General features: G+C 42.2%; 4 protein-coding genes, 1 long non-coding RNA gene and 1 other non-coding gene across 6 annotated transcripts in view; 4 read left to right on the top strand and 2 right to left on the bottom strand.

Annotated features, from left to right (window-relative positions):
- LOC122759597 (CDP-diacylglycerol--glycerol-3-phosphate 3-phosphatidyltransferase, mitochondrial) overlaps window positions 1-14,449 on the bottom strand; it is a 36,726-nt gene extending 22,277 nt beyond the window's left edge. Inside the window, exon 1 of the mRNA XM_044014532.1 lies at window positions 14,185-14,449. Coding sequence (XP_043870467.1) covers window positions 14,185-14,246 — 62 coding nt within the window. The 5' untranslated portion in view covers window positions 14,247-14,449. The remainder of the gene's footprint in view (window positions 1-14,184) is intronic.
- On the top strand, window positions 3,182-6,191 carry socs3b (suppressor of cytokine signaling 3b). The gene is made up of 2 exons (XM_044014537.1): window positions 3,182-3,481; window positions 3,597-6,191. The coding sequence occupies exons 1-2, from the start codon at window positions 3,386-3,388 to the stop codon at window positions 4,152-4,154; spliced, it is 654 nt and encodes a 217-aa protein (XP_043870472.1). The 5' UTR covers window positions 3,182-3,385; the 3' UTR covers window positions 4,155-6,191.
- On the top strand, window positions 8,862-10,178 carry LOC122759601. The gene is made up of 2 exons (XR_006358275.1): window positions 8,862-9,029; window positions 9,115-10,178. It is a non-coding gene; the product is annotated as an uncharacterized LOC122759601 (long non-coding RNA).
- Window positions 14,450-15,043: 594 nt separating the features above from the next.
- On the top strand, window positions 15,044-19,417 carry LOC122759427 (probable low-specificity L-threonine aldolase 2). The gene is made up of 8 exons (XM_044014310.1): window positions 15,044-15,268; window positions 16,209-16,426; window positions 17,022-17,105; window positions 17,179-17,267; window positions 17,362-17,544; window positions 18,313-18,450; window positions 18,549-18,741; window positions 18,826-19,417. The coding sequence occupies exons 1-8, from the start codon at window positions 15,240-15,242 to the stop codon at window positions 19,128-19,130; spliced, it is 1,239 nt and encodes a 412-aa protein (XP_043870245.1). The 5' UTR covers window positions 15,044-15,239; the 3' UTR covers window positions 19,131-19,417.
- A 1,227-nt stretch (window positions 19,418-20,644) lies between these two features.
- On the top strand, window positions 20,645-24,472 carry LOC122758890 (probable low-specificity L-threonine aldolase 2). Its single transcript, XM_044013276.1, has 7 exons — window positions 20,645-21,021; window positions 21,845-21,928; window positions 22,001-22,089; window positions 22,177-22,362; window positions 22,862-22,999; window positions 23,091-23,283; window positions 24,029-24,472. Exons 1-7 carry the CDS (start codon window positions 20,724-20,726, stop codon window positions 24,343-24,345), a joined length of 1,305 nt encoding a protein of 434 aa, XP_043869211.1. The 5' UTR covers window positions 20,645-20,723; the 3' UTR covers window positions 24,346-24,472.
- Window positions 24,473-24,908: 436 nt separating this feature from the next.
- trnal-uag lies at window positions 24,909-24,990 on the bottom strand. Its single transcript has one exon. It is a non-coding gene; the product is annotated as a tRNA-Leu (tRNA).
- Between the last annotated feature and the right edge of the window lie 545 nt (window positions 24,991-25,535).

Raw genomic sequence — 25,535 nt, forward strand, 5'->3', positions numbered from 1 at the left:
ACAAGGCCTTTACAATCTTTTTCATTCTTAAAAGTTTATCCTAAACATGGCATTGTTTTGAAGAAATGTCTTCATTCATACAAAACTCCTAGAACAACTCTAAAACTCTGTACTGTAGTACATATGCCAAGGCCTGGCATATGTATGTGGTGCTGTAACACTCCCATGGTAATACACCAAAAAGAAGAAGAAGAAGAAGAAGTGCATGTAGGAGCATGTACATATAGCTTGTACATTGTGTACAAACTCCAAATGCAAGAAGACTGAAGTTTTTTTCACTCAGTGACCCATTTGTTTGTGGTGGTTTTTGAGTGTAATAGACATTTGTTAAAAAATCCCAAAGTACAGCAATTTTAAAGCAATTATACATGAATACAAACATGGCCATGGAAAGTAAATTAAGTTTCTGTCAATAGTCTTATTATCTGGCCAAATCATCCTGTAGTGTGAGGGATTAACAGACATGATTTTAACATCACCGAACACTTCAGACAGTCTTCCTGATTTTCAAATAATAAGTATTAAACATGTTTAATATGCTTTTAATATGCTTTTACCTTTTTTTTTTTGCGTTTCTCAGTACAAAACATCACACTCACGACAGCTATTAACTGACAGTCCGCCTCCATGTCTGTTTATATTCTGAAGTCGCGTTAAATCACGCAGGTTTCTGTGAGATCCCAAATCCCTGCAATCTCCTCCCTGAATTTGTCTGCTTAAATGCGAAATGTGTGGTCCTTTTTGGCTTGACTGGGTGTCTAGTCTGTGCTTTCTCAGGTTTAAAACACTGAAAATTGGATGTTGTGTTTGTTGTGTTAGGATTGAACATCCTCCAGTGTGGAGCAGGCTTTAATATGAACAGCAATACCTCAGCTTTTATGAGGAGGAGACTATATAGTTTAATCTAGGAAGTGTGTGTGTGTATATATATATATATATATATATATATATATATATATATATATATATATATATATATATATATATATATATATAGATATACATATACATATACATATATGGTCTGTTTGCTACAAAGGAAGACAACTCCCACCCATAAACACTCACCATATTCTTTTTTTTATTGAATATTATCCTATATTGTTCCACATCACATGCTGCTGTTAACTTTTTCACCTTGTCGAGAAGGGAACCCGCCAGTACCAGGAAACAGCCCGGCAAAGATCACGCTGATTATTTATTGGCAATCTGCCGAGAAGTGAAGCGCGCGCACGTGTTCTTGTTCTTCGTGCGCGCATGCGAGCGCGTGCGCGGGTGTTCTTACTGGAAGAGCGGAGGAGGCGGAGCCTTACGGCTTTACTCTGGAACAACCTCCAGTAACCTTCCTCCACTCACACTCACACGCATACACGCACACTCACGGAGGGACTGGAGAGGCACCGCCGTCACATTCCTCCGCTCAGGAAAGAGACACACTCACACACACTTTTTGGGATATTTCTCTTTGCATTTTAATGCCTGAGTTAATATTACATCTAGCACTACTCTCGGGTAGTTTGCATATCTTCTCCCTTGGCGACGCGCGGCTGCGGTACGCGGCTCAACAGATCCGCAAGGTAAGTTTGAAAAAAAAAAAAAAAGAGCGGAGAAAGCGGTTTTGTTGTCCGTGGTTGAAGTGAGAGAGTACGGCAGAGGGAGCCTGTCTGGTGCCGTTGTTATGTACAGTGTGTATCTGTGTGGTGCACTGCGGCTGGAAGCGAACATTTTTGTGGCGCTTTTTACGCCACTCTCACACACACTGGACTCACTTCATCAGTAACGGTCCAGAAACGCTATGGCGCCTCCGGCGGCTGCAGCCGACACTCATCCCTGAATATGTCCCGCACCGACGCCGGCTTCAGTTCCTTTCCAGACTCCAGACGGGACACCGCTTTAAGCCACAGTGAAACCGGAGAATGTGGCCTCTGTGGCACTGGCCGAGCAGCGGAAAACGAGGCGTTATTATTGGTGGCAGAGGGGGAGGAAGGGGGGGGGAGAAAGCGCGCCGGACTCTTTCACTGTGACCCCGTTTCTGATACCCCTTGTTGCGGTGCGACAGATCGAATAGAAATGAAACCAATGGATCCAGTTGCTGTCTGGCTGCTACAGCGCGAGGAAGCGACGACTCATTTAAATTAAATACAAACTGGTAGGGATGTTAAAAAAATACCATATCATAATATCGCGGTAACAAGTCCACGGTACCATAGATATTGCGTAATTGTGGTATGCATGGTATAATATTTACTGCAATATTGTGATTGGATTCACTGTACATTTATTTTATATATAGTACACACAGTATGAAATGTGTCCATATTATATTTACTGCAGTAATGTTAGAGATGTTAGGAAAAGGACTTGTGATTAATGAACAAATATTTATCTGTACAGTGTTACTGCCTCTCAGCTTCCTTCACCTCACATAGGCCTGTCCAGACACTGAGTAAATGTAATGCATTATTTCCATTCCAACAATGTGGGTTTTGTATGTAAAAGAAATAAATGAAAAAAAAGAAGTACAATTTCAAACAGTTGTAAACAATTTAAATCCCAAGTTGTTACCAATGTTCTCTTGCTGCTATGTATGGGGAGAAAATTATATATATAAACCAAACAACGAGCTACATGTATGATCATTTAGGAACAGTTCACGTTTATCGCAGTTTTTGCAGTGTCACTATGTTGTGCAGCCCTCATTCACAATATTGTGATGGTAATTAAGCTGTAAATAGCTTGTAAATTCCACCTGTCAATGGTGAGTGAGAGGCTTTCCGATTGAAGCTCTGTATAACTTCCTTGTAGCGAGCTGCTAATGGTGTTTGACTTGAGTTTGTCAGTGACTATGTTATACTTCTGAATCTCTCTCATTGTCCCTTCAAATAAAAATGGCCATAGGTTTTTGACTTTACATTAATCGATACATCTTGTGATCTCTTCATCTCTGTCCTTCATCATCTCTTTACACCGGCATTCACGTACTTGATCTATAGAGTCAGCTAGTGTAGCGCAAAGGATGATAGGAATGCGTGGGACAACGGTCTATGTAGTTCTCATGTTATGTGAGCTCACTGATTTGTTACTGCTTATGAATGTGTTGCCTCAGTCTGTATGTTGTGGGAAACATCTCATCTGTGCTTCATCCTCTACCTGCAGCTGTGTTTAGGTGCTCTATCCCAGCCCCTCTCTGGATGCATCAGACTCCTCTGCCCCGGGGCCCTGGACCCGGTGTGTGACCCAGCACCCCTCGCCCCACTCACCCTCTCTTTCCTCCCCCTCTGCCCCAAACTCCCATCCACCTGTCAGCCTCTGCTCTCCAGCACTGGGCCCCCTGCCTCTCGACCAGCAGGCAGAGGCAGGGGGCCATGGACGCAACCCCCTCGCCATGAGCAGCGTTCCCCCAACGCAGGGAAGAGTTCAGGGGTCCAACTTTACCCCACATCACTACAAGCCCTTCAGTTCACATGCACACTATCAACAGGTCAGTCACACCTGCGTTTTTAGAGGAGCACCCGTGTGTGTGTGTGTTATTGAGGTGTTTAGAGAAAGAATAACATAAAACATGATGTAATAATGGCGCCCTTTCTCTCTTTCAGGTGATGCGTGCACTGCATAAGCTCCAGGAGAGTGGGTTTTACTGGGGAGCTGTTGGAGGAAGAGAAGCAAGCTCCCTGCTGTGCTCTGAACCACCTGGCACTTTCCTGATCCGGGACTCCTCAGACCACCACCACTTCTTCACCCTGTCTGTGCAGACGCCCCGAGGAACCAAGAACCTGCGAATACACAGTGAGGAAGGTGGATTCTTCTTGCAGCCTGATCCCCAAAGCACCCAAGTGCCCCCACAGTTTGATTGCGTGTTGAAACTCATAGCGCACTACATGGGCAAAGGGCTGGATGCTGGAAGAAGTAGAGAAGGGGCATGTGGGGGCAATTCAGGGCAGCCAGAAATGAAAGGGCGCAGTGTTTATCTGATACACACAGGTGGAGAGAGGATTCCCCTGGAGTTGCGGAGGCCCCACACAACTTCTCTTTCATCCTTGCAGCACATGTGCAGGAGGACCTTGAACAATCAAGGCCGGTTGGGGTCGGAGCGAGCAGAGCAGCTCCCACACACGCTGCGGGACTTCCTGGAGGAGTATGATGCTCCTATATGACTGACTGGAACTGCACAGTTCTCACTACATGGACCAGCAGCTTAGAGGATGGCGTAGGTTAGGTCTCTTGTGCAGATGTGATTATGTGCGCCATCAGAGACTGACCAGATTTAGCCTTAGATGCTAATGTGAGGTTAGTTTCTCGTAGTAGCCAGAATTGGCTTATCCCAGACCTGATGGTCAACACTGACGGAAAACCTCCAACCTGGAGTCTGGGATGAGGAGGAGTGCAATTTGGGTAACCAGTGATTACCTCGCCCATCCTGCCTCGCAAAAAACTAACCACTAATGTGAGTGGCAGAGGTCAAGGGTCAGTGTTTCTTATGACTGCCTCAGACGCAGAGCAAAGCCTCGTAGTAGATTAACCCAGATTGTTCAATATTAACGATGACAGTGACGGCGTGATCAATATACCACCAGTGATTCCTGTGGGTTTACAGAAACCTCTCAGCTCGCTCCCCGTCTGCCTGACATTTGCAACAGTTTCAATCACAGCACAGAGAGAAAGGAGGCGCAGAGTAGAGGAGCTTAGAGGGGGAGAAGGCAAGTTACAGAGTAAAAAAGGCAAAGTTCAAACAACAGCCTCAAATCAGAATTTACTGCATTTGTTTGTCCCAGTGTGTGTGTGTGTGTGTGTGTGTGTGCGCGCGCTGTAATGGTGCATACACGTTTCCATCGCTGCTTCCCGCAAATGTTGCCTCATTGAAGGGAATTGAGCGGTCATGCATGCCAGCTACACACACACACACACACACACAGGTACTGGCCCACATGTAGGATTTGTCAGTGTAGGGGAGTTTGATAAAACATTACAATGCATCTTCTCCCCTCTCCTGTTTCTTTCATGTTTCTCCTTCATCTTCCATTCTTTGCTGAGCCTGCTCCCTTTCTGTTTCAACATTGCTTGTGCGCTTTTTGACAGTGACAGAAAACAGACTTCTGTTGCTCAGACAAAAGCTTGTTACTGAGACAAAAGCTTTGGCACGGGACCAAACAAAACATCAGAACTTATTTTTGTCTAGGCTGGCTGAAAATATGTCAGCGACACTGTAATGCTCCTCAGGGAATGACGACAACGACAAGCCTAGAGATTGGGGGAGGGTGCGGAGAGGGATTGAGTGAAGGAGAGACTGAGAGTGGGAAAAGGGATTATGAAAAGGAAATTGAAGAGGACAGAGAAATGGGCAGGGGGGCTAGGGTGGCTGAGAAGGGGGAGGAGACATACTGGTATACAGCTAAACAAAAACAATGACTGGATTGATGTCCCAGACTTAGAGGAAATGATAACAGGACACTGCTCCTGTTAATTTGTATCCAGGTTTGCCAAGAAGCCCAGTGTCAAAAAAAAAAAAATCTGTTATGTAGACAGCTGTTGTAATCTCTTCTTAACATTATCGCCTGGATCTTATTTTTTCGTGAAAATGTGTTGGTGTGTCTGTGTCTGTACTCTCCCTCCTGGAACTCTTAACTAGCCACTCATGAAGGGCAATAAGAGGAAATTAACTGTTTTTAATCCCTGTAATCTGTTCCAATCATTACCTCTGCAGCAGGAGTGGGCAGTTGGGTTTGTCTGTCTGAATGTCAAGGGAACACAAGACTAAAAGAAAAAGAAAGCCTTTTGTAAAGTGGACTATAAGACTCGGATTTGATCAAAATTGTTTTTTTTTCTGTGTTTGACCAGTGCTCATACTTACCTGTGATCCATATTGGAGTAGCCTGTTCACTGTGGCCACTTAAGACAAGAGCACTAAAGAATTACCATAGTGATGTGCAATTCTGCTCAGATCTGTGTCTTGTTTCCTCCCATCAACTTTGTTCATGTATTGTGCCGCCGGCGCACGCGTGTATGTGAATTATCTGTCTTTTATAAAGACTCTCGTTAAAAGGCTGGCCACTAGTCTGGCAGAATACAAGCTGTACTATCTGAAATGACAAAGCATTACAAAAAAAATAAATGAAAAGGAACATTGCACATATTTATATTTCTAAAATATTTCAATAATTTATATTAAAGAGCACTATTTTTACAAAAGTCAATGCATTTGCCCTGTGTGTTGCTTCTCTGTTTTTTTCTTGGCCTTCTACACTGCTTCTCTTTTTTTTTCCACCTCTCGTACTTCACTAAGTCAATATTGACTGGATAATCTCTTGACTTACTGTAATGTATTGTGAGGGAGTATGTATTCCAGCAATGCCTGGCCTCAATGAGGTTCTTTATTGACAAGCATGATTTCCTAGTAGACAAAGCCATGTTTATTCGGTCAGCGGGCCTTTAAAGTGCCCTTCACACGCATTCATCCCGCGAGTTTAAAACAACTGCAAACGCCACTTTCTTGTTTTCTCTGCTGGAGTACATTCCATTGGCTTCAGAGAACATATAGTAATGGGTGTGTGTGTGGGGTGTTCTGTCAGAAATGCCCTGCAGATGTACACAACTCGCGAACAAAGGGATTCTCCGAAGCACACAGCTGAGTTAACGCCACCATGCACACTTGCATGCACACATTTTGACACAGCGGTTAGTGTGAAGAAAGCTGACTTTGAGCTGGACTTGACGGGAAAGGAATGCAGCAGGGCTTTATACATCCTGCCTGAGGATGGTGAGTGTGTGTGGACATACATGCATATATATGTATGTATGTGTGTGTGTGTGTGTGTGAGGTCACATGGGTGAAATGGTTAATGTGGAGAAGATGAATGACACAATGTGGTTTAATAATGTGCAGTCAAGGCATGGTACGTGTGTGTAAGAGCTTGGTCGACCTCGACTGCTTTTGGTAAAAGTGAGCAAGAGGTGACTTTCATCATTTCTATATTCCTCTTCTCTCTCTCTCTCTCTCTCTCTCTCTCTCTCTACACACTCTCGGCTGCACACACACACACACACACACACACACTGTTCCCCTTCCCTGCATACCTAGTGTTCTGTCTGAGGCTGGCTTCCAGGAAAGAGGCACTTTAATTGGGTTGAGTTTTTACGGCTTGCCTCGTGTTAGTGTGTGTTTGAGAAACAGTGAATGAGGTGTCTTTGTGTGTGTGTGTGTGTGTGTGTGTTGGGGGAAGTCCATCTGATGAAAAACTTTTTTTTTTTTTAGAAAGCATCAAGTTCAAAGAGGCTGAAATATTTCCACACCAAATAAAAAAAGGTGTCTGACATGATAAAACATCAACAACAATCTCACACACACACACAGACATACACACAGACATACAGTATCTTTGGAAGTGGCAGCAAATGTTTTATGACTGCTTTAAAATCATGACTCTAACAGGCAGACCTGCTTTTGGTTCAGGTAATTACAATGCTTCAAAAAATTCAGCCCTACAGTCAGTTTCTTATTTTACTATGACACTTACAGGAAAAAATGTGTGCTCAAAGTTGCCGTTTGCATGTGTGTGCGTGTGTGTTTGTGCGTACATGTGAACGTGGGCACTTACTGTACAGACAAAAATGACGTACTTTGAGAGACAAACATAAACAAGTGAGTCTTCTTCCCAAAATCCAACCAGAATAATCCGGTTTTACACACACACACACACATTGTCTAAATAAGCCAGCTCAGCTCGCACTGTGACTCATTCTGTGTTCCCCTTAGTTGCCTGGGCTTGGAATATTTTTGCTGTATCCTTCTCTCCTCTCGTCAATCTCACACAGAAAGTCTTTCCACCATGATTAATTTTTCTGGTAATGACTTGCTGTGTCCCGCTCAACAGTTGTCAACAGTGTCCCCGGCCAAGCACAACAACATCCAGCTCTCTAACAACTGAGAATGAGATGGAGTGGAGTTTTGTTTTTTTTTCCACCAACAATCAAAACATTCACACCATAGCTTGGGTGCCGCCCCTGATATAACTTTGCTGCACAGGGAGAAATGAAGCGTAGAGTGGGTGGAGCTGGTTTGATTATGTTTCGGTTGTACGCTTGAAATCAAAGAATCATTAAGAGTTGTTTCATTTCACATTTGACCTGATGCCAGTGTCAACCGTGTCGAGCGCAGAAGGTGGTAGAATAATAAAAGGTTAGAATATAACAATCCTCAGTGGTCTTCCAGGAAGGGCCTCCGGTTTGCTGATTATTCTTTCCAGGAAGGCTTTTTGTTGGCTCATCGGCAGTCAGAGGAAAGACATTTGGTTGGCCCATCAGCTCAAGTATTGTCACAGCCGCTTCTGATAAAGCTAGACCAGCTTCCAGGAAACCAAAGATTTACCCTCAAGCATTCCATCATTCCTTCACCATCAAGGCACACACACTCACACACATACAGAGGGGATGCATAACGGGTATAACCGGGACATGGATCAATAAAAACCATATGGGAAGCATACAGATAGTCAGATGCACTCAAAAACATGTGCATGTATTATGTGTGCACAAGCCTGTAAAAACCAGCACAGTCTTGACCTGCATTCATTGACCAGCTCACTGAGACACACACACACACACGCGTGTAGCATTCTCAGTGAGGACATAAATTAGCCTTAACCATCTCAACTAGATAACAAAGTCTTAACCTCGAACTAAACTTGATCCTAACCCAAAAAAACAAGTCAGCCCTTTACATTTGTGAGGACCAGCCAAAATGTCCTCATAAAAATAGAATCATATTTGTCCTTGCAGCCCCCGACAGATATGTACACTCACACACAAACCACAATATTTTGCTAGAGTGACTATTCACCCACTCCCCACCCACCCTCTCTCTCTTTATCTCTCTATCTCTCTTCCTCGCTCACTGTGTCTTTTCATTTAAATCATCACTACAGTGATTTTCCCGTAACACCTGGAGAGGCCTGACGGATGGGTGCGCCTGTGCTAATGCTGGCTGGGAGAACAAGGAAAACTATACCGGCGATGACCTGAAATGTACAAAACAGGTTATTAAGAGGCAGTCATTTGTGGGCAAATCCTCACACAGTTGCACTGTTTTTTAACATTTTTTTTTGCTCTTGCCATTCACAGCTGCAGGAGTGTGAGCAGCAGAGAGGCTCAGATGCCAAACGGCTTACAGTAACCGTATGGACTCGGACCAAACCCTCCAACACTCTCAGGTGTCACTGTGTCCCTTCAGCCAGTAAACAAGGCTGCGTGATATGTGAACTTGAGACTGTAGCAGACATACACGGGTGCAGGCGTGCACACACACACACCCACACACACACACACATACATATGTGGTGAGTAAGGGGTTTTAGGTCATGAATGACTGACGACGCCCAAGATTTATACCTACAGTGGGGGAAAATAGTCCTTTAAGAAAAATGAAGCTGTGCTACAAAACAGTTTGTCCACTGCGATAAAGATATGTTCACCAAAACCACACATCTGTGGACATGGTGTTTTACTATGAACAGAAAAGTAGTACTCACCCAAAGAAGGAAAGACAAGAGAGGGGAAGACATAAGGAAAGAGGGAGAATACAATGAAATAATCAAGAAAATAGGGATCAAGGGTACAGCAACATTAGCAATACACACAGAGTAAGTACATCATTTTGGTATGGACGTTTACCCAACACTATCTCTAGAGGGCAGTGCCGAGCAGCAAGTTGTAGGCATCGACATAGCGACCCTTAAAAGGGGTTGTTTTTATTGTGCTTGACTGAAACACAAGTGGATTCTGTGGCGGTGGAATGTAAGACCACGAGATGTTAAGTTGTCCCGTTAATGAAGAATATTAACTATAGGTGTTGCCAATGAGAGAGACTGACAACAAGGGGCATTTTCAATAAAGACTTTTGACAACTTCCTTCACCTGACAGACACTCTCAGTTTTCCGGCTGCAGGGGATAAACCAGTGAGCTCTGGCATTTATAGTTGTTTCACCGCAGCTGTAGGTTGCTTCTTCCTGACTAATCGGACGGTTGACTCCATACTGCCCCCATGATTTCCAGTGGTATTGCTCCATTTCGTCTGTCATCATAAGCTCTCCTGCTTGTTGCACAATGACGGGCAGATGAAAGACTCCTTTTGTCTCCCTCTCTGTCTTTTTGACCAGAAGAGAATAAAATGAAGGACTAAATAATGGTTTTACAGTCTGTTACTGTTCCTTTGTCACTTATCTCTCATCATGCAGTAATTGTTCACTGGTGTGTCTCCGCAGACACACTTTCACGCTCAATCTCCACCTGTAGCTGACATGCAAAAATGAACCAAACAGGTCCATTGGCTATAAGCATCAAACAGATATGCATGCATGTATTAGTATGTGTATGAACTCCTGTTTTGATGTGACAAGAAACTGAAGTTTGTCAATACAAACTTCTGTCATGCAGAGACACAGGATTTACTGGTCTGTGCAGTACAACCCCACTTATCCTCTGGGGATGTATGCTGTTATGTATGATTGTAATGTAACAATCAAACACTAAGTGTTTGAATTTACAGTAGCAGGGAAAGTGTGTAGAAGGCTGTCAGTTCCTGGCCATGTTACATAACAAGCATCAGATAAAAAAAAAAAACTCTTCAGACTTTGTTTCAAATTACGCTCAAGCTTTTACTCCAGCTTCAATCCACACTAGAAAAAACTGAGCTTAGCTGAGCCGATCTAGAACTGTAAAGTGGAAAAACGCCATAAATGAACCAGCCTGTGTTCATAACAGCTTTAACTTTACCTCACAGAACATCCTGCCAATGGCAACTCTTAAATACTGCTTAATTTCAATAGTCTTGCACCCCCCCTCCGACACACACACACACACACTTGTACCCCTTCTCTGTGCTTTTTTTTTATAATGTGAAGGAATATATTTGTTCCTGAAAGAGGAAAACAGGGGGTCCACTGTGTGTGTGTGTGTGTGTGTGTGTGTGTGTGTGGTGTGTGTGTACATGTGTGCAGTGAACAGCATCCGAATGCAAGAGCCAATCAGAGAGCTGCGTAGACACTGAACCCCCCAAGTGCTGCTGGTTTATAGGGCCCAGCTTCAGAGAAGTCACGTGACTTCCCAGAGAGGAGAGAGAGGAGAAAGAGAGAGAGAGGGGGGTGGAGAAGAGGGGGTAAATGTGGTAAAGGAGGATGAAGAGGAGGAGGAGGAGAAGGAGTGAAAAGAGGGTCAAGAGGTGACAGGATCACCAGGGATCTGTGAGGAGTGAATTGAAGGTCTGATAAATGAACGGAACAGAGGAAATTTAAAAGAGAGAGAGCGTGCGCGGGGAAAAGGTGCCACTGTTCTCGGAAGTGAATTTACACTGGCTGGTCACGCTATGTAATTACAGCAGAATGAATAGAATGAGAAATGAGAAGTCAGTGAGTGGATGAATGAAGAATGAGATGAATGAGTACACACAGGCGATAGTGGTTGCAGTTAATTACAACAGTGGGCAAGTCTTGATGGTCTGGTTAACTGCATCACCATGATGCTTAAAGCGACAGTCCGCCCATATTGAAAGGGTCTATTTATGCACTGTTATCAATTCATGCAGACAATTTATGTGGCGACGATCTACAATATAAATGAATAAAATTTTCTTTGCACACTCAGAGCATTTTAAAATCCTTTGTGTCTTCCCAGAAGCAATTTTCCGCTTAGGCTTCTATAATTCACAGACTTTGCTGTCAAGAGTTTTTCTTCTGGACTATTTATTTGGCAGATATTCCAAAGAAAGAAAAGCTTTCTTTGGAAAAAAAAAAAAAGTCTGGGTTTTTCATTTGTTTGGAGGAACCTTGCAAATACTATCAAAACAAACCTGTGCAACCAAAAGTATAGAGACGTCTCTTTTCACCTGCTTTAGGTCGGAGTTTGGGTTGAGCTCCCTCCAAGAGTGACAGTGATTGCTATATCATCACCAGAATGATCACATTTACAAATGGAGAGTTGAAACAATCACTTGATGTATTGATCTAAGGAAAGCTATTTTGATAATTAATGAATCCGTCCAGTCATTTTCCAAGAAAAGGCATAGTGAAATAATGACAAATGCTTGCTGGTTCCTGTTTATGTACTTACATTTCTCAGATATCTCAGATATGTAAATTAAAGAGAGAAAAGATGTTAAGCACACAACTGTGGGTTATGGTATGGAAAACACAGGGCGGATTCTCCTGCAAATGAGATCATCAGTTTTATGCCAGGTCCATAAAGACATGAAATTCCAAATTTGGACGGGAAGAACTTGACCTGACTGACCACATCGTGACCCAACACCAGTGACATGACCTGGGACACAGAAAATCAGTGCCTGACCTCACGAATGTTCTCATGGATGAATGAGAATAAAACAAACTCTGTCACCAGGTTCCAAAACAGTAGAAAACCTCCAAAACGGATGTAATGTCTGCTTTAGTGTACATTACAGTACATCAGCATGGTTGGATGCCATGTTAGAGATGTTGATATGTGTTTTATTATCACACGCTATTGACCCTCAGTGCTCACGCAGCACGGATCTGTGCCGCAGGTGCGCCCTTGCTAATTTGCCGTGGGAATAGTGCAAACAACTCGTCACATATTCAGGCTTTTTCAAAAATGCATTTTTTTGGTCTTCTTTATGTGTTGTTATGATTCATTTTATATCGCATTTTTAGTACTGACATAAAGTAGCAATAATTGTGCAGAAGTCGCAGAAGTCTTTTTGTTCATAAAAACGAGCCAGGTGAACTTTGAACTGACTGTATTTCCAAATTTCACAAATTCAATGTATGTCCTCACTGTGAATGCTATGCACAGGTGTGTGTATGTGTGTGTGTGTGTGTATCCACATGGTCAATTACATATGGAGGGGTATGGGTATGGGGGGTGTAGGGGGAAATGTGAAACAGATGTTACTCTTTTTCTCAGGCGTTGATGTCAACACCAAGTGTATGTGTGTGTGTGTGTGTCTTTGTGTGTATGAAAAAACCTCATTTGAGGGAAGGTTTCCCATAAGCACCTGTTTTTGTTCCGGTTAATATCTCTCGTCATAGTGAAGAAATGATGGCCTCAGTGAAAGAGGAGAGAGAGGGAGAGGGAGAGAGAGGAGAGGGAGGCGGGGTCACCTCCATTCCCCTCCGTCTGTGAAAGAGAAGAGCTCATGTGGGATGAACACATTCGTTTATTCATTCGGCCCCATCTATTTTCAGCCCAGAGGGTTTATGGTTATTGGAAAGGCGTTGCCGTCTCGCTCCTTCCCAGAAGGAGTCAATATTTCTCCCTCTCCTTCATTTCTCCCTCTCTGCCTCTTTTTCTCTAATTCAATATTTTCTCCAAAACACCACTCTCACCATCCATGCACACCAGCAAGGAATGCTGGAAGCAAAGTACATAGAGCACGTACTCAGCACACACACACACACGCAGTGTGAGGTTACAGATTGCAGTGCTAACAGTGATCCCGGAAAATCTCCTGCTACGTCTCCTTCTCATCTCTGCTCTTCTTTGCTTACAGATGCATCTTTAGCTCTCTTATTGGCTCTCTAGACCAGCTGCTTGTTATGGCTCATAAAAACCTCTGTTGCCTCTGTTCCTGGCAAAATCGAGTGTAACTGCAGTCGTGGTTACACACGCCGGGACCTTCATGAAATGCTTACAATCAGACGAGACACCAGTATGCATGCGAGTGAAATTTGTAGGTCAGAGGAAAGAAAGTGTGTATGTGGGGGGTGGGGGGGCAGTTTTGTAATGAGTACACCTACCTTGCATAAAGATATATTATTACAAGCCTCCAAATATTGACTGAGAGTCCATAGCAGAGTGAATCAAATAAAAGTAGAGTAATAGAAAGCTCCAAAAGGTAAGTAACTTATAGAAAACAGTGACAGATATTCAATTTACATCAGTGTTATATAGGTTGTAACGGGTATTTATGTATGTCATAATCTTATGTCATCCTGTGTCTATTTACTTTTGATGATTTCACTTCAATTTTGTGCAATTTCTCTCAATTTCTCCTTGGAGTGCATGTGCAACTTCTCGTATTCCGTTTTCTCATAATGTCAATGTTGCAGATTTGCTATGTTGTCCGAAAAGAAAGAGGACCAAAAAAATAGAGAGTGGCAACTGGTTGTGATGTCACCCATCAGAATTTGAACTGTTATGGTCATTTAGTATATTCTTACTTTGCTGTGAAGGTTCTCAGTCCTCCAGGTCTTCTGTCGTTAGCTGTTTCAATGACAACCATAAAGGCCCCCCAGTATACAGCTCACCACGTTACATCCAAACCCCCTTAATGGGGCCCCTTTATGAGTAGTATCCTGCAGCAGCACTTCTGCAGCAGCCCCCCGAAAAAACATAAATAACTAGCGGACCCCAGAGAGGCACCTCCATGAAGCACCTAAAACTCCACTAATATGCACTGCTGCTTTTCCCCTATAGGCTTCTTCATTCCTCACTAACTGGTGGGAAAACTGGTGTTTAACCACTGCAGCTGAAACCTGTCTAGCGAGTCCATGGGTCAGAGGGAACAATGTCCATTGTTGAATTTACAAACGGTTCAGATAGGTTTTCAACCCCAGAGGCTAAGTTTTGAACACAAGTCCAGTCGCGTGCAGCTAATTACAGAAGATATATTCTTCAGGATTGTTCTCAACCAGCAAAACCAGAAGTCTGCATCTACATTTTATCAATGGCCTGTGGCCTAGATGGAGGATATCTCCTCATGCTAAAGTCTATATTATATTGTATTATTATAATATACATATATATGTGTATATGTATATATATCTTTATTAATAAATCATTTTCTCGTATCGATTCAAAAGTAAAATAGGCCTACCTGAGATTGAGATTTAACATTTAAGTTTTGCTCTGCGGTGGCGCACCAGCAAACCATTTTCTTACAGAGAAGGGCGGTCTTCATATGGCGCTCAGTGAAAACACAACCTCCCCAACCCCCCAGGCTCCAACTTTAGTCACAAATCCTCTTGTGTCATGCTATTGATTTTGACAGTATCCCTCCACCCGAGGCACCTGTGGAACTAGCAGGTATGTATTTAAGTGTACTAGTGGGAGTGTCACTTCTGAGGTTCTGTGTCATGGTGACCGTCCAGAGTCTTGGGAGTTGCAGAGGACCGCATATGCAACAGTAATAGCACATCAAGTACTAAACTAAATGTTGAGGACATATTTCTGGGCATAAGATCATTAGCTGTGAGACGATTCTAACATTCAAGCAATGTTTTATCGTTTGGGAATTGCTCTTAGGTAAGAACAGCACCTATTTACACTTTACATTATATTACATTACATTACATTACATTACATTACATTACATGTCATTTGGCAGACACTTTTATCCAAAGTGCATTTAAACATTTGGGTACAAACAAGAGCTAGAAGTAAGTGCTTCATACTCACATTTACCTAACTACTGGCATGCTTGAACAGTAAGCAGTTGTTGTTATGACACAATGAAGATGTGATAATTCATTGCACAGTACAATGTATATACTTGTTTTTCATAATGTGCTCGTAAATTTAATCTGGATTCTTTTTTACTTGTTTTCCGCTTGTGTTTTAGCTGTAAATTTGTAATTGTTGAGTGTTTCGTATTTGCCCAGGACTCCCTTAAAGAAAGAGGTTCCTAATCTCAATGGGATTTTACTGGTTAAATAAAGGTTAAATACTGGGTGCAGGGATTAAAACAGACTGGGCAAACGGGTAAATCTGCAACTCAGTTTACAAATGTGTCTGAAGTCTGAAGAATTCACCTAGCATCTATACAAAAGGGCACTTATTGTGTTTTAATAAGTGTGTAAGACTACCTTCATCCTTACTGACAGTGTACCAGGGACAAGGAAATAGTTTGATGTCCGTTTAAATTACTATAACATTTTGTCCTTTCACTCTACAGTTCAGTATAGCTGAATCAGACTTTTCTCAGGAATTCATGGAAGAACTAAACTACGAAAAGTTATATCAAGATATTGATGAAGGTGCCCCGTTGTTACCATTATTTACATACATTCGTATTGGTTGAGGAATACATCAGAGCACATTATATCTGTCTGTCATGGTATAGTATCCTCTTACAAGTTGACCCACAACTCATCACCAACTTGTTCCAAAATGAGTCTTCATTTGATCAATTGAACTTTTTAGGGAATTTTGTTCAAGTTGTTAAACGGGGGACAATCACTGTCAGAAAACTAGATGCAGCAGCAGCAGCTGTGCAGGGACGGAGCTCCATACGGAGCTACTGCAACAAGCCTCATGTTCGGGTGGTGGACCTCCGCACTGATGTGGTGGCCAAGCCTGGGGTCGCGATGTGCCAGGCCATGATGGATGCCTGGGACAAAGATTTCTTGGTGAAAGACGACCCCATTGCCAGGTTGCCGATTGGATCTTCTACAGAGGATCATGGTAAGAGCTGAAGCGTGATATTATCCTCCACATGGGGCGGTGCTGTGCCAATCTCTGCTGACAGGGTGAGAGGCGTCCAGGTACACCCTGGACAGATCGCCAATCCAATCTACCTAATCCCCATATTGCATGTTTTTGGAGTGCTAACCACTACACTAACCGTTTGAAAAGTAGGTCATTTGCTGACACAAGACTTTGAAAATTGCTTCATCAATATTGAAACTCTCTTGAGGATATATTATTTTCTAGCCTCAGTCTTACTCTGCACCTAGAGCTAATATACACAGGATGTAGTGACAAATAAATATTGCATTGATCAACAGTGTACACAGCAGTGTGGAAAAAGTCAAACAGATTAGTTTTGTGTTTCCTGACAATTGCAAGTTTGCAAGTAACACAAAGTCAGTGTTGCATAGAGACACAAACGATTGAGCTTCATTCAAAAGTTGAACAGAATCAGTGGAGACTATTATGCTTTGAGACACACATTCATTTGTCACTCTCCAATCACACACATATATGGGCACCCCATGCTGCAACAACAACAACAATAATAATCAAATGAATACATAAAATGTGTCCTTTTTTTCTGCAGAGCTACAGCAAATTGCAGCCGACATGTTTGGGATGGAGGCGGCGCTGTTTCTCCCAACAGGAACCATGGGTAACCTCATTGCAGGTGAGCTGAGCTTTTCACTAAATGTATCGTCATGTCCTCAGAATGGTCATAAATGTGCTCGCTCTTCACGCAGCGATGGTGCACTGCCCGGAGCGGGGCGATGAGATGATTGTGGGCGATTTGTCCCATTTACACATCTATGAACAAGGAGGAAGTGCAAATGTGAGTGTATCACAGCAGTAAACACCTGTACCTTTTCTACTATGGTCAGTTACTTGTAAGAGCTCAGGGTGTGTGTATTTTTGTGTTGTCTCAGCTGGCTGGTGTCCACACCACCACGGTGACCACCCTTCCTGACGGGACATTTGACTTGGAGGAGGTGGAATCAAGGATCCGCCATTACTCTGGTCTCAGCTTCTGCCGCTCTCGCCTCATCTGTGTGGAGAACACGCACAACATACGGGGAGGAAGTGTGCTGCCTCTGACCTTCCTGCAGGAGGTGTGTGGTTTGATGGTTTTCCTCCCTGTGTGAACCTTCTACATGGAGTTTGTGTTCTATTTTGAGATGACCGTTCTTGTGTGTCAATTATACACTGACTCTCTATGTCAGTGTGTTTTTCCTCAGATCACTCTTCGATCACTTGATTATGCTGAAAGACTCCTATAGAATTTATTGTTGGAAAACAATCACAATTCCAAATACTGGAGAAGCAAAAACACTGAGCTGCACCAGTTAAAGATGGATATTAAAAGTGCAAGGATGTTTGCTTTAGAGAGGCAGCCGAGAATTATCACATGATATGAGAACGCAGCAAGGAGACAGTTATCGTCCTTGACTGCCTTTCCACTTTCAGCCAAGTATATTTTAACTACAGACCCTTGTTATTTTTTCTTCTCTGGCCTAGCCATTATTGAGAGAGGTAGTGAGGCTTTCCAAGGTCACATACACACAGAATCGGCACAAAACAAAAAACAATATTATTTGTATTCACAAGGCTGGTGTTTTGAGATTTTCCCACTCTGGGAGGCGTTTTCAAAAAATGCCATTTCAGGTACCCTAAAACGCCGTCTCTGTGTGGACGGAACGCCTCTCCGGTAAAAATAAAAAAGTATACTTATTCCGTGTGGATGCCCCCTAAGTTTGGTAAAATTTCGCATTTCTGGCCCATAGTTTCAGCTAATTCTGCAATGAAGAGAAACACAGAGTTTACAGCTAAAAAATAAAACAGGTTTAATCATTTTTGGATGGTCTGTCTCTGTCTCCAAGGTCCGTGCTTTAGCAGATAGATATGGTATGTCTGTTTACATGGATGGCGCCAGGTTGTTTAACGCTGCTGTGGCCCAGGGGGTGACTCCATCCACCATACTGCAGCACACACACTCTGTCACTGTGTGCCTCTCCAAGGTGGGAATGAAAAACACTCATTTAGAGAACAATCGACACACACACACAATCGCTGAAGACCTTGAAGACAGATTTTTATGATGCTTTCTTTTTAACAGGGTCTGGGGGCCCCTGTGGGTGCCATACTAGCTGGATCCCGAGAGTTCATAGACAGCGCAAAGCGGTGCCAAAGAGCTCTGGGTGGAGCAATGTGGAAGACTCGTATGCTACAAGCAGCTGGAAGGGTGGCTTTACTGGATAATATAGGAAGACTGGAGGAGGATCATCTCAATGCAAAAACCTTTGCTCAAGGTGAGCAGCTTGTCATTTTCTTTGTACAATTCTAATCATTGACTAGTTCTTGCTGGTAACTTTTGACAATTTCCTTTCAACCAGCTATGGTCGACTGTTACCCTCATCTATTCTCTGTAGAAGCCGCAGGGACGAACATTGTGCGTTTTAGTCTAAAGCACAATGTTTGGAGTCCAGAAAAGTTCTGTTATCTCTTGTATGATGTTTGTGAAGAAGAGAAGGCTGTGCTGGGACAAGGAATTAGAGTTCTCATGTCACCCTATTTTGGAAACTCGGTGAGAGCTGTGTGGCACCTCGAGATATCACCTGAAGACACCCAGCTTGCCTTCCAGAAAATACAATTTGTTGTTTCTCAGCATTTGAAGAAAAAACTTAAGGTCATAAAATGAAGTCTAATGCATATACGTGAAAATTTCTTTGGGAAGTTGCAATGGTGACTGTACTGTACTGTGCATGCACAATCTAGGCTCATATTTGTTTTTATTTAAAACTGTTTTAGCTGTATAATGCCAATACAACATTAACCATACATACATGGAGTACCAATATAAAATATCCAATATAGAAATATAATTATGATCTATTTTAATAAAGACATTTGTGATTAAGAAGGGAGTGGGGGTTGAGTGGCTCAGTGGTTAAGACCGGTACCCTGTGTGCAAAAGACATCAAGTTCAACTCCACCCCTGACTGATTGTACTCAATTCTATTGTATGTCCTTTTGGATAAAAGTGTCTGCTAAATGACATGTAATATAAAAACATATGGGAGGTGTCCTTGGGCCAGACTAGTTTCCTTTACTTTGTGTTTGTCTTTTCATATTTTTATGCTGCTCTATTTCCCCTTTGTAATAGACCCAACATGAAGATATGAGGTGCCTTTTGTAAAGTGGTTCAAGCTGATTTTTTTTTTTGCCATGCTTCAAACAATGTTAACACGAATTGAAACTTTTTCCACTTTTACACCAATATTTGTTAACTTATGCATATATTAAATGATTAAATCTAGATATTAAATGTTACACCTAAATGTTAAATATTAAATCTAAATATTAAATTTACAGTTTTATTTTGGTACTTCCGGTTACTGACTACTACTATTAGCCAACAAGTCAAGGCTCACTTGTTTGCTCATGACCTGCTATGAACTGCAGTTGTTGTCGCTGTTGTTGTGGCCAAAGATCGGGAAGTAATGAGTTACAGTAGAGTAGATTTGTTTGTGTACAAAAAAGTATGGACGTAGTATACCTGGTTACATTTTACTGAGCAAAAATGTTGCTTTGGCAGTGAACAAGGACAGGTGAATTTGGCGCTAATCAATGAGATTTGTGATTTGTGTGAAGAAGCATTTGTGACCTTTGACCCATTATGACTGATAGATTATGTGTTTACATTATTTATTTTATCAGAACTTTAATTTGTAAAGGTTTGCCTTTAAATAAAAACAATTCATGTGACATTTGTGCCCCCTTATCCCCCTTTTTGCCTGACACAAGAAAAAAACCCAGACCTTGTTAAAAAAGTGACTAAGTAACTTTTACTCTGAGTACAAACAAGCTACTTGTTTTGACTTTAACTTGAATAAATTTTTGGACCAGTACTTTTAAGTGTAAATGTTTTATCTAAATAGTGGTATTTTTACTTGAGTATAACGTTTCAGTACAGTACAGTGAAGTACAGTTCTTCCAAAGAAACATACTTCAGTAAAAGTAAAATTACAAAGCACATAGTACACAAAACACCTACTCAATCACAGTAACGGGAGTAAATGGAATTCATTAGTGGAGTAGAATTGAATTGACCCTGCAGTTTTCATACGCGTTGTTCGTGAAGTTTATTGATATAGCAGCGCCACCTTGCGGTCCACACTGTTATGTGCACAAGCAGATAGGTAATCCATTAACTGTCCTGGCTGGCAGCTGAAAAAGGATCCAAGGTTCAACGCAAAATCACCAATGAAGGCGATACAAACAGTAGAATGACATGTCTGTTAAAGTCATTTCCTCCAGAGTTTTGTCTTCATTGTTAAACACTGCTAATAAAACAAGTATCGTCGCTTCCTGTGAACCTCGGCTTCATGCAGCTGCGCGGGGACGGAGCTCCACACGGGGCTACTACAACACCGCGAAGCCCCGGTGTCCCGGGCCGGCAGAGGCGTCAAACGTCCGGTTGGTGGACCTCCGCAGTGACACGGTGACCATGCCCGGACTTACCATGCGCCGGGCCATGATGGAGGCCGAGGTCGGTGATGACGTAATGGGAGAAGACCCTACTGTTAATGGTAAGAGCTAAACCGTGATTTTGAATGTATTTATTATTATTTTTTTTTACATATGCATTTCTTTTATGCAGGACTATTAATCATTTTACATGCGTTCAAACAGACAAGAAATAATCTGAGCTAAAAACACACTTTCATTCCTTTGAAGGTTTCAATTTTCTCTTTCTTTAGATAATGTTTTGTGTCCATTTACACACACACACACACACACACACAGAACCATGATCCTCACAGTGGTACAAAACATGTGCATCTGTGTTTCCCAAACCATAGTATACCAGATAACATTTAAAAAAACTGAACGTCATAATAGTTGGCAGTTTATTTAGCAGTGGACTAACTATTGCAGCAAACATTTTATTCTCATTATCCAAACAGGGAAGTCAGTTTCATTTATTTTATTTAAATGTATAAATGTACCCCTGAGGGCTTTACAACTGGGCTAACAACACAATACAACTTACTACTTTATGCAGAGCTATAGAGGATGGCATATAACAATGATGATAATAATACCACCACCACCAACAATAATAATAATAACATCCTCTGCCAAATACATTCAGATTCCCACACTACCGATACACTCCCCTATCTCTCAACAGAAAAAAAACCTGATGTTTTGTGCAGATCTCCAATCTGTATATGAATAACTACCAAAATCTAATCATTTCTTCAATTGGCCATACTCCATAACTGCACAAAACATCAATTTACTTACAGGCAAACAAATAACTTCCTTGGTGAAAAAATATAAATAAATCACAAACTACAGGAACTAGAAGACAGAAAGATTGTATTGTATTTGCTCTTTTCCACGCAGATCTACAAAAGATAGCAGCTGATATGTTTGGAATGGAGACGGCGCTGTTTGTCCCCACAGGAACCATGAGTAACCTCATTGCAGGTGAGCCGAGCTTTCACCGAATGTATCGTTATGTCATCAGAATGGTCATAAATGTGCTTGCTCTTTATGCAGTGATGGTGCACTGCCGGGAGCGCGGCGACGAGATGATTGTGGGCGATTTGTCCCATTTACACATCTATGAACAAGGAGGAAGTGCACAGGTGAGTGTGTCACAGCACAGTAAATCTGATGTGCAGCTCGGTTCCTTAGCGTCAACTTAGGGTGTGTGTATTTTTGTGTTGTCTCAGCTGGCTGGTGTCCATGCCACCACGGTGACCACCCTACCTGATGGAACATTTGACTTGGATCAGCTGGAATCAAAGATTCGTCACGGTTACCCTGATGCTCACTACCCACGCTCTCGCCTTATCTGTGTGGAGAACACACAGAACATACAGGGAGGGCGTGTGCTCCCTCTGACCTTCCTACAGGAGGTGTGTTTGTGCGTATTACTCATTTTTTCGGGACCTAAATCTGTTTATACAGTCATATTATGGGGACCAAAGCAAGTTTAAGGTGGATACATGTTGTATGGTTAGGATGAGTTCAGGGTTAGGGTTAGGTCAGTAGTAGTTATGGTTAAGGTCAGGAAATGAATGCAAGTATATGTAATGTCCTATGAAGTCATGGAAACCAGATTCTGTGTGTGTGGACTTGTATTTGTGATGTCTTTAGGACAATTTTCTGGTATAAACACTGTCCTTTTCAAGACTTGTAGTCCAAGACCTCGTCCTAATGTGGCAGAACTTTGATTCTAAGGAAATTGTTAAGTTAAGGCCAAAGACTTGAATTGTGATTAGGTTAAAGTTATTTTAATTTCTCTCTAGAGGACGGCACTCTCCTCAAGTACACATGTGCCACATACTGAGGTGAGACAAATCTGTTCAAATTGGAACTGACGATCACATTGGATGGTCTGTCTCCATCTCCAAGGTCCGTGCTTTAGCAGATAGATATGGTCTGTCCGTTCACATGGATGGAGCCAGGGTGATGAACGCTGCTGTGGCCCAGGGGGTGACTCCATCCACCATACTGCAGCACACACACTCTGTCAGTGTGTGCCTCTCTAAGGTGGGAACAAACGGCACAAAGACAGAACAGATCAGATTCTAAGAGGTTGAAGACAGATTAAAAGATGTATTCATATTCTGGTGTGCAACAGGGTCTGGGAGCCCCTGTCGGCACCATACTGGCCGGAACCCGGGACTTCATAGCCCGAGCGCTGCGGTGTCGTAAAGCCCTGGGTGGGGGGATGCGGCAGGCTGGTGTACTCGCAGCAGCCGGAAAAGTGGCTTTACTGGATAATGTGGTGCGACTGGAGGAGGATCATCGCAATGCAAAAACCTTTGCTGAAGGTGAGGAGCTTTTCATTTTGTCTGTGAAAATGTAATCATTAACAGGCTGCTGCCATAGACCATAATGTGGACTTAGTCTTCTGGTTTCATGGTCAACCTGAAGGTAAGAATATATTAAACATTCACCGGGGGTGACGCCATTGGATACACAGTATGTTCAAATGGAAGTCTATGTCCTACTTCTCACTTCTCCAATCATGTTGTCAATTTTCTTAATCATGTTTTAATTCAGAGGAAAATTCGATGGTTAAACACCAATGGGATTGACAACTGGTATCTGCTGCAACTAACAATTATTTTCATGAGCGATTAATCTGTCAATTATTTTCTTGATTAACCGAGTACTTGTTTGGTCTGTAAAATGTCAGAAAATGTTGATGATTTCTTTTCCAATGTCCTTTTTTGTCCACAAACCAAAGTGATTCAGTTTTAATGATTTCCTTGAAACCAGGAAATATTCACATTTAAAAAGCAGGAAAATCAGAAAGCTTGTTTTAATTATTGAAAAAAAAAACCACTCAAGCCGATTAATCGAGTATCAAAATGGTTGATGATTAATTTAGTAATTGATTAACAATCTATTAATGGGATAATTGTGGCAGCTATAACTGCTAATATCAATAAGGTGCCTGCTTGAAGTTGATGTCTAAAATTGCTAATTACAAGGCTTGCAAATGGGAGTTCACATTCTTGGGGGTGATGTCACTTGGCTGCTACTGATAACATCTTGATTTCTTCTCCCCAGCTCTGCTCGACTCTGACCCTCACCTATTTGCTGTAGACATATCTGCTGTGGAGACAAACATCTTGCGATTTTATCTAAAGGAGCACTCTTGGAGTCCCCCCGAGTTCTGTGCCCTTATGGGACAGGTTTGCGAGGGAGAGGAGGCTGCACTGGGACAGGGGATTAAAGTTCTCATGTATCCTCATTTTGCAAATTCAGTGAGGGCCGTGTGGCATCTTGGGATATCACCTGAAGACACAAAGCTGGCCATACAGAAAATGCAATTTGTTGCTTCTCAGCACTTGAAAGAGAAACACCCTGGGAAGCCTGATGTCTGATTATTAGAACTGATCATAGAACTTTATCACAGATTACAATGGAATAAATCACTTTGTATCATGAGGAGCAATGCTATATATTTATTTATGTGTTTCTAATTCCTTTGCATTAAATTTACTGAACCACTTTCTCTTGTCACGGTTGTTTTATTATGTTGTATTAGAAACACAGACAGCAAAGTCTGACAAAACCTCAGAGCAACAAAACTGTAGTTCTTTCTGACAGCAGAGAACAGATCATTATCTTTTGAGACAACGGTGGTACGTGAACACATTTATAAACAGCAGTTTTCATTTGAGTGTAATCTAGTTTGAAATGATCAGGTCTGTGTTAGGAAAAGGGTGATATGCTAAACCAATTTTAAATACCAGTTGACCACTGTGTTCACTTAAATTCTTGCTTCGCCTGTACAGCCACAAGATGGCGTAGTTGTATTAGGGGGTAGGTGGCGGATGTCCTTTTTTGTTTTGTGTGTAATTTCAAACCTTTGACATATAAATCTTGATTTCGAAATATGGAATACGTGTTCTACAAATGTCGAAGGGGAAAAAAGAAAACTTTCTGGCAGCGGTGGGATTCGAACCCACGCCATCGAAATGACTGGAGCCTAAATCCAGCGCCTTAGACCACTCGGCCACGCTACCACATACTTTACGCTCCAACACAATACAGAACATATAATCGATATATTAGTATAATGGTATGAAAATAACATCAATATGCAGCCAACGTAACATATACCTAAGCACAACCGAGACAACCACTTTGACCATACCTACAGGATGTGGCCCTAAAACCCAGGCAAAATGATAACAGCTGCACAAAAACACGAACATACAGTTTTGCTCAGCAAAATGCCAAAAGTTGTACAAAAACACGAACAGTGTTGCTGCTGTGGCCTCTGCAGTACTACTATCTTCCGTGGGAGGGGGTACTTGGTATTGTGGCCTGGTCAGAAACTTTGCCCGTGCTGCTTTCATGATGCCTCCGTAATTGCACGTCTTTCTGTTGTGAAACAACATGTTGGTCGTATTACATCATACCATGTTTTGTTTTTTGTTTTTTTTTATTTATTGCAAACTTATGGTCAGATAATTGTATTGGGTTTTTATATCGGCCATTTAAGCTCGTATTTCTATGAGAACAGTAGAATGTTTTCAGACCACTTGTGACTTAAAAGGTAGTAAGT

Source organism: Solea senegalensis, linkage group LG18, assembly GCF_019176455.1.
Source record: "Solea senegalensis isolate Sse05_10M linkage group LG18, IFAPA_SoseM_1, whole genome shotgun sequence".
In the NCBI taxonomy this organism is placed as follows: Eukaryota; Metazoa; Chordata; class Actinopteri; order Pleuronectiformes; family Soleidae; genus Solea; species Solea senegalensis.

Bases quoted from the DNA above. Each gene is read 5' to 3' on its own strand.
- socs3b (XM_044014537.1), top strand. From the start codon at position 3,386: ATGAGCAGCGTTCCCCCAACGCAGGGAAGAGTTCAGGGGTCCAACTTT. The intron at 3,482-3,596 runs GTCAGTCACACC...TCTCTCTTTCAG, and splicing joins CACATGCACACTATCAACAG to GTGATGCGTGCACTGCATAA.
- LOC122759427 (XM_044014310.1), top strand. From the start codon at position 15,240: ATGTTTTATCGTTTGGGAATTGCTCTTAG. The intron at 17,106-17,178 runs GTGAGCTGAGCT...CTCTTCACGCAG, and splicing joins CATGGGTAACCTCATTGCAG to CGATGGTGCACTGCCCGGAG. The intron at 18,742-18,825 runs GTGAGCAGCTTG...CCTTTCAACCAG, and splicing joins TGCAAAAACCTTTGCTCAAG to CTATGGTCGACTGTTACCCT.
- LOC122758890 (XM_044013276.1), top strand. From the start codon at position 20,724: ATGTCTGTTAAAGTCATTTCCTCCAGAGTTTTGTCTTCATTGTTAAAC. The intron at 23,000-23,090 runs GTGGGAACAAAC...GGTGTGCAACAG, and splicing joins TCAGTGTGTGCCTCTCTAAG to GGTCTGGGAGCCCCTGTCGG. The intron at 23,284-24,028 runs GTGAGGAGCTTT...TCTTCTCCCCAG, and splicing joins TGCAAAAACCTTTGCTGAAG to CTCTGCTCGACTCTGACCCT.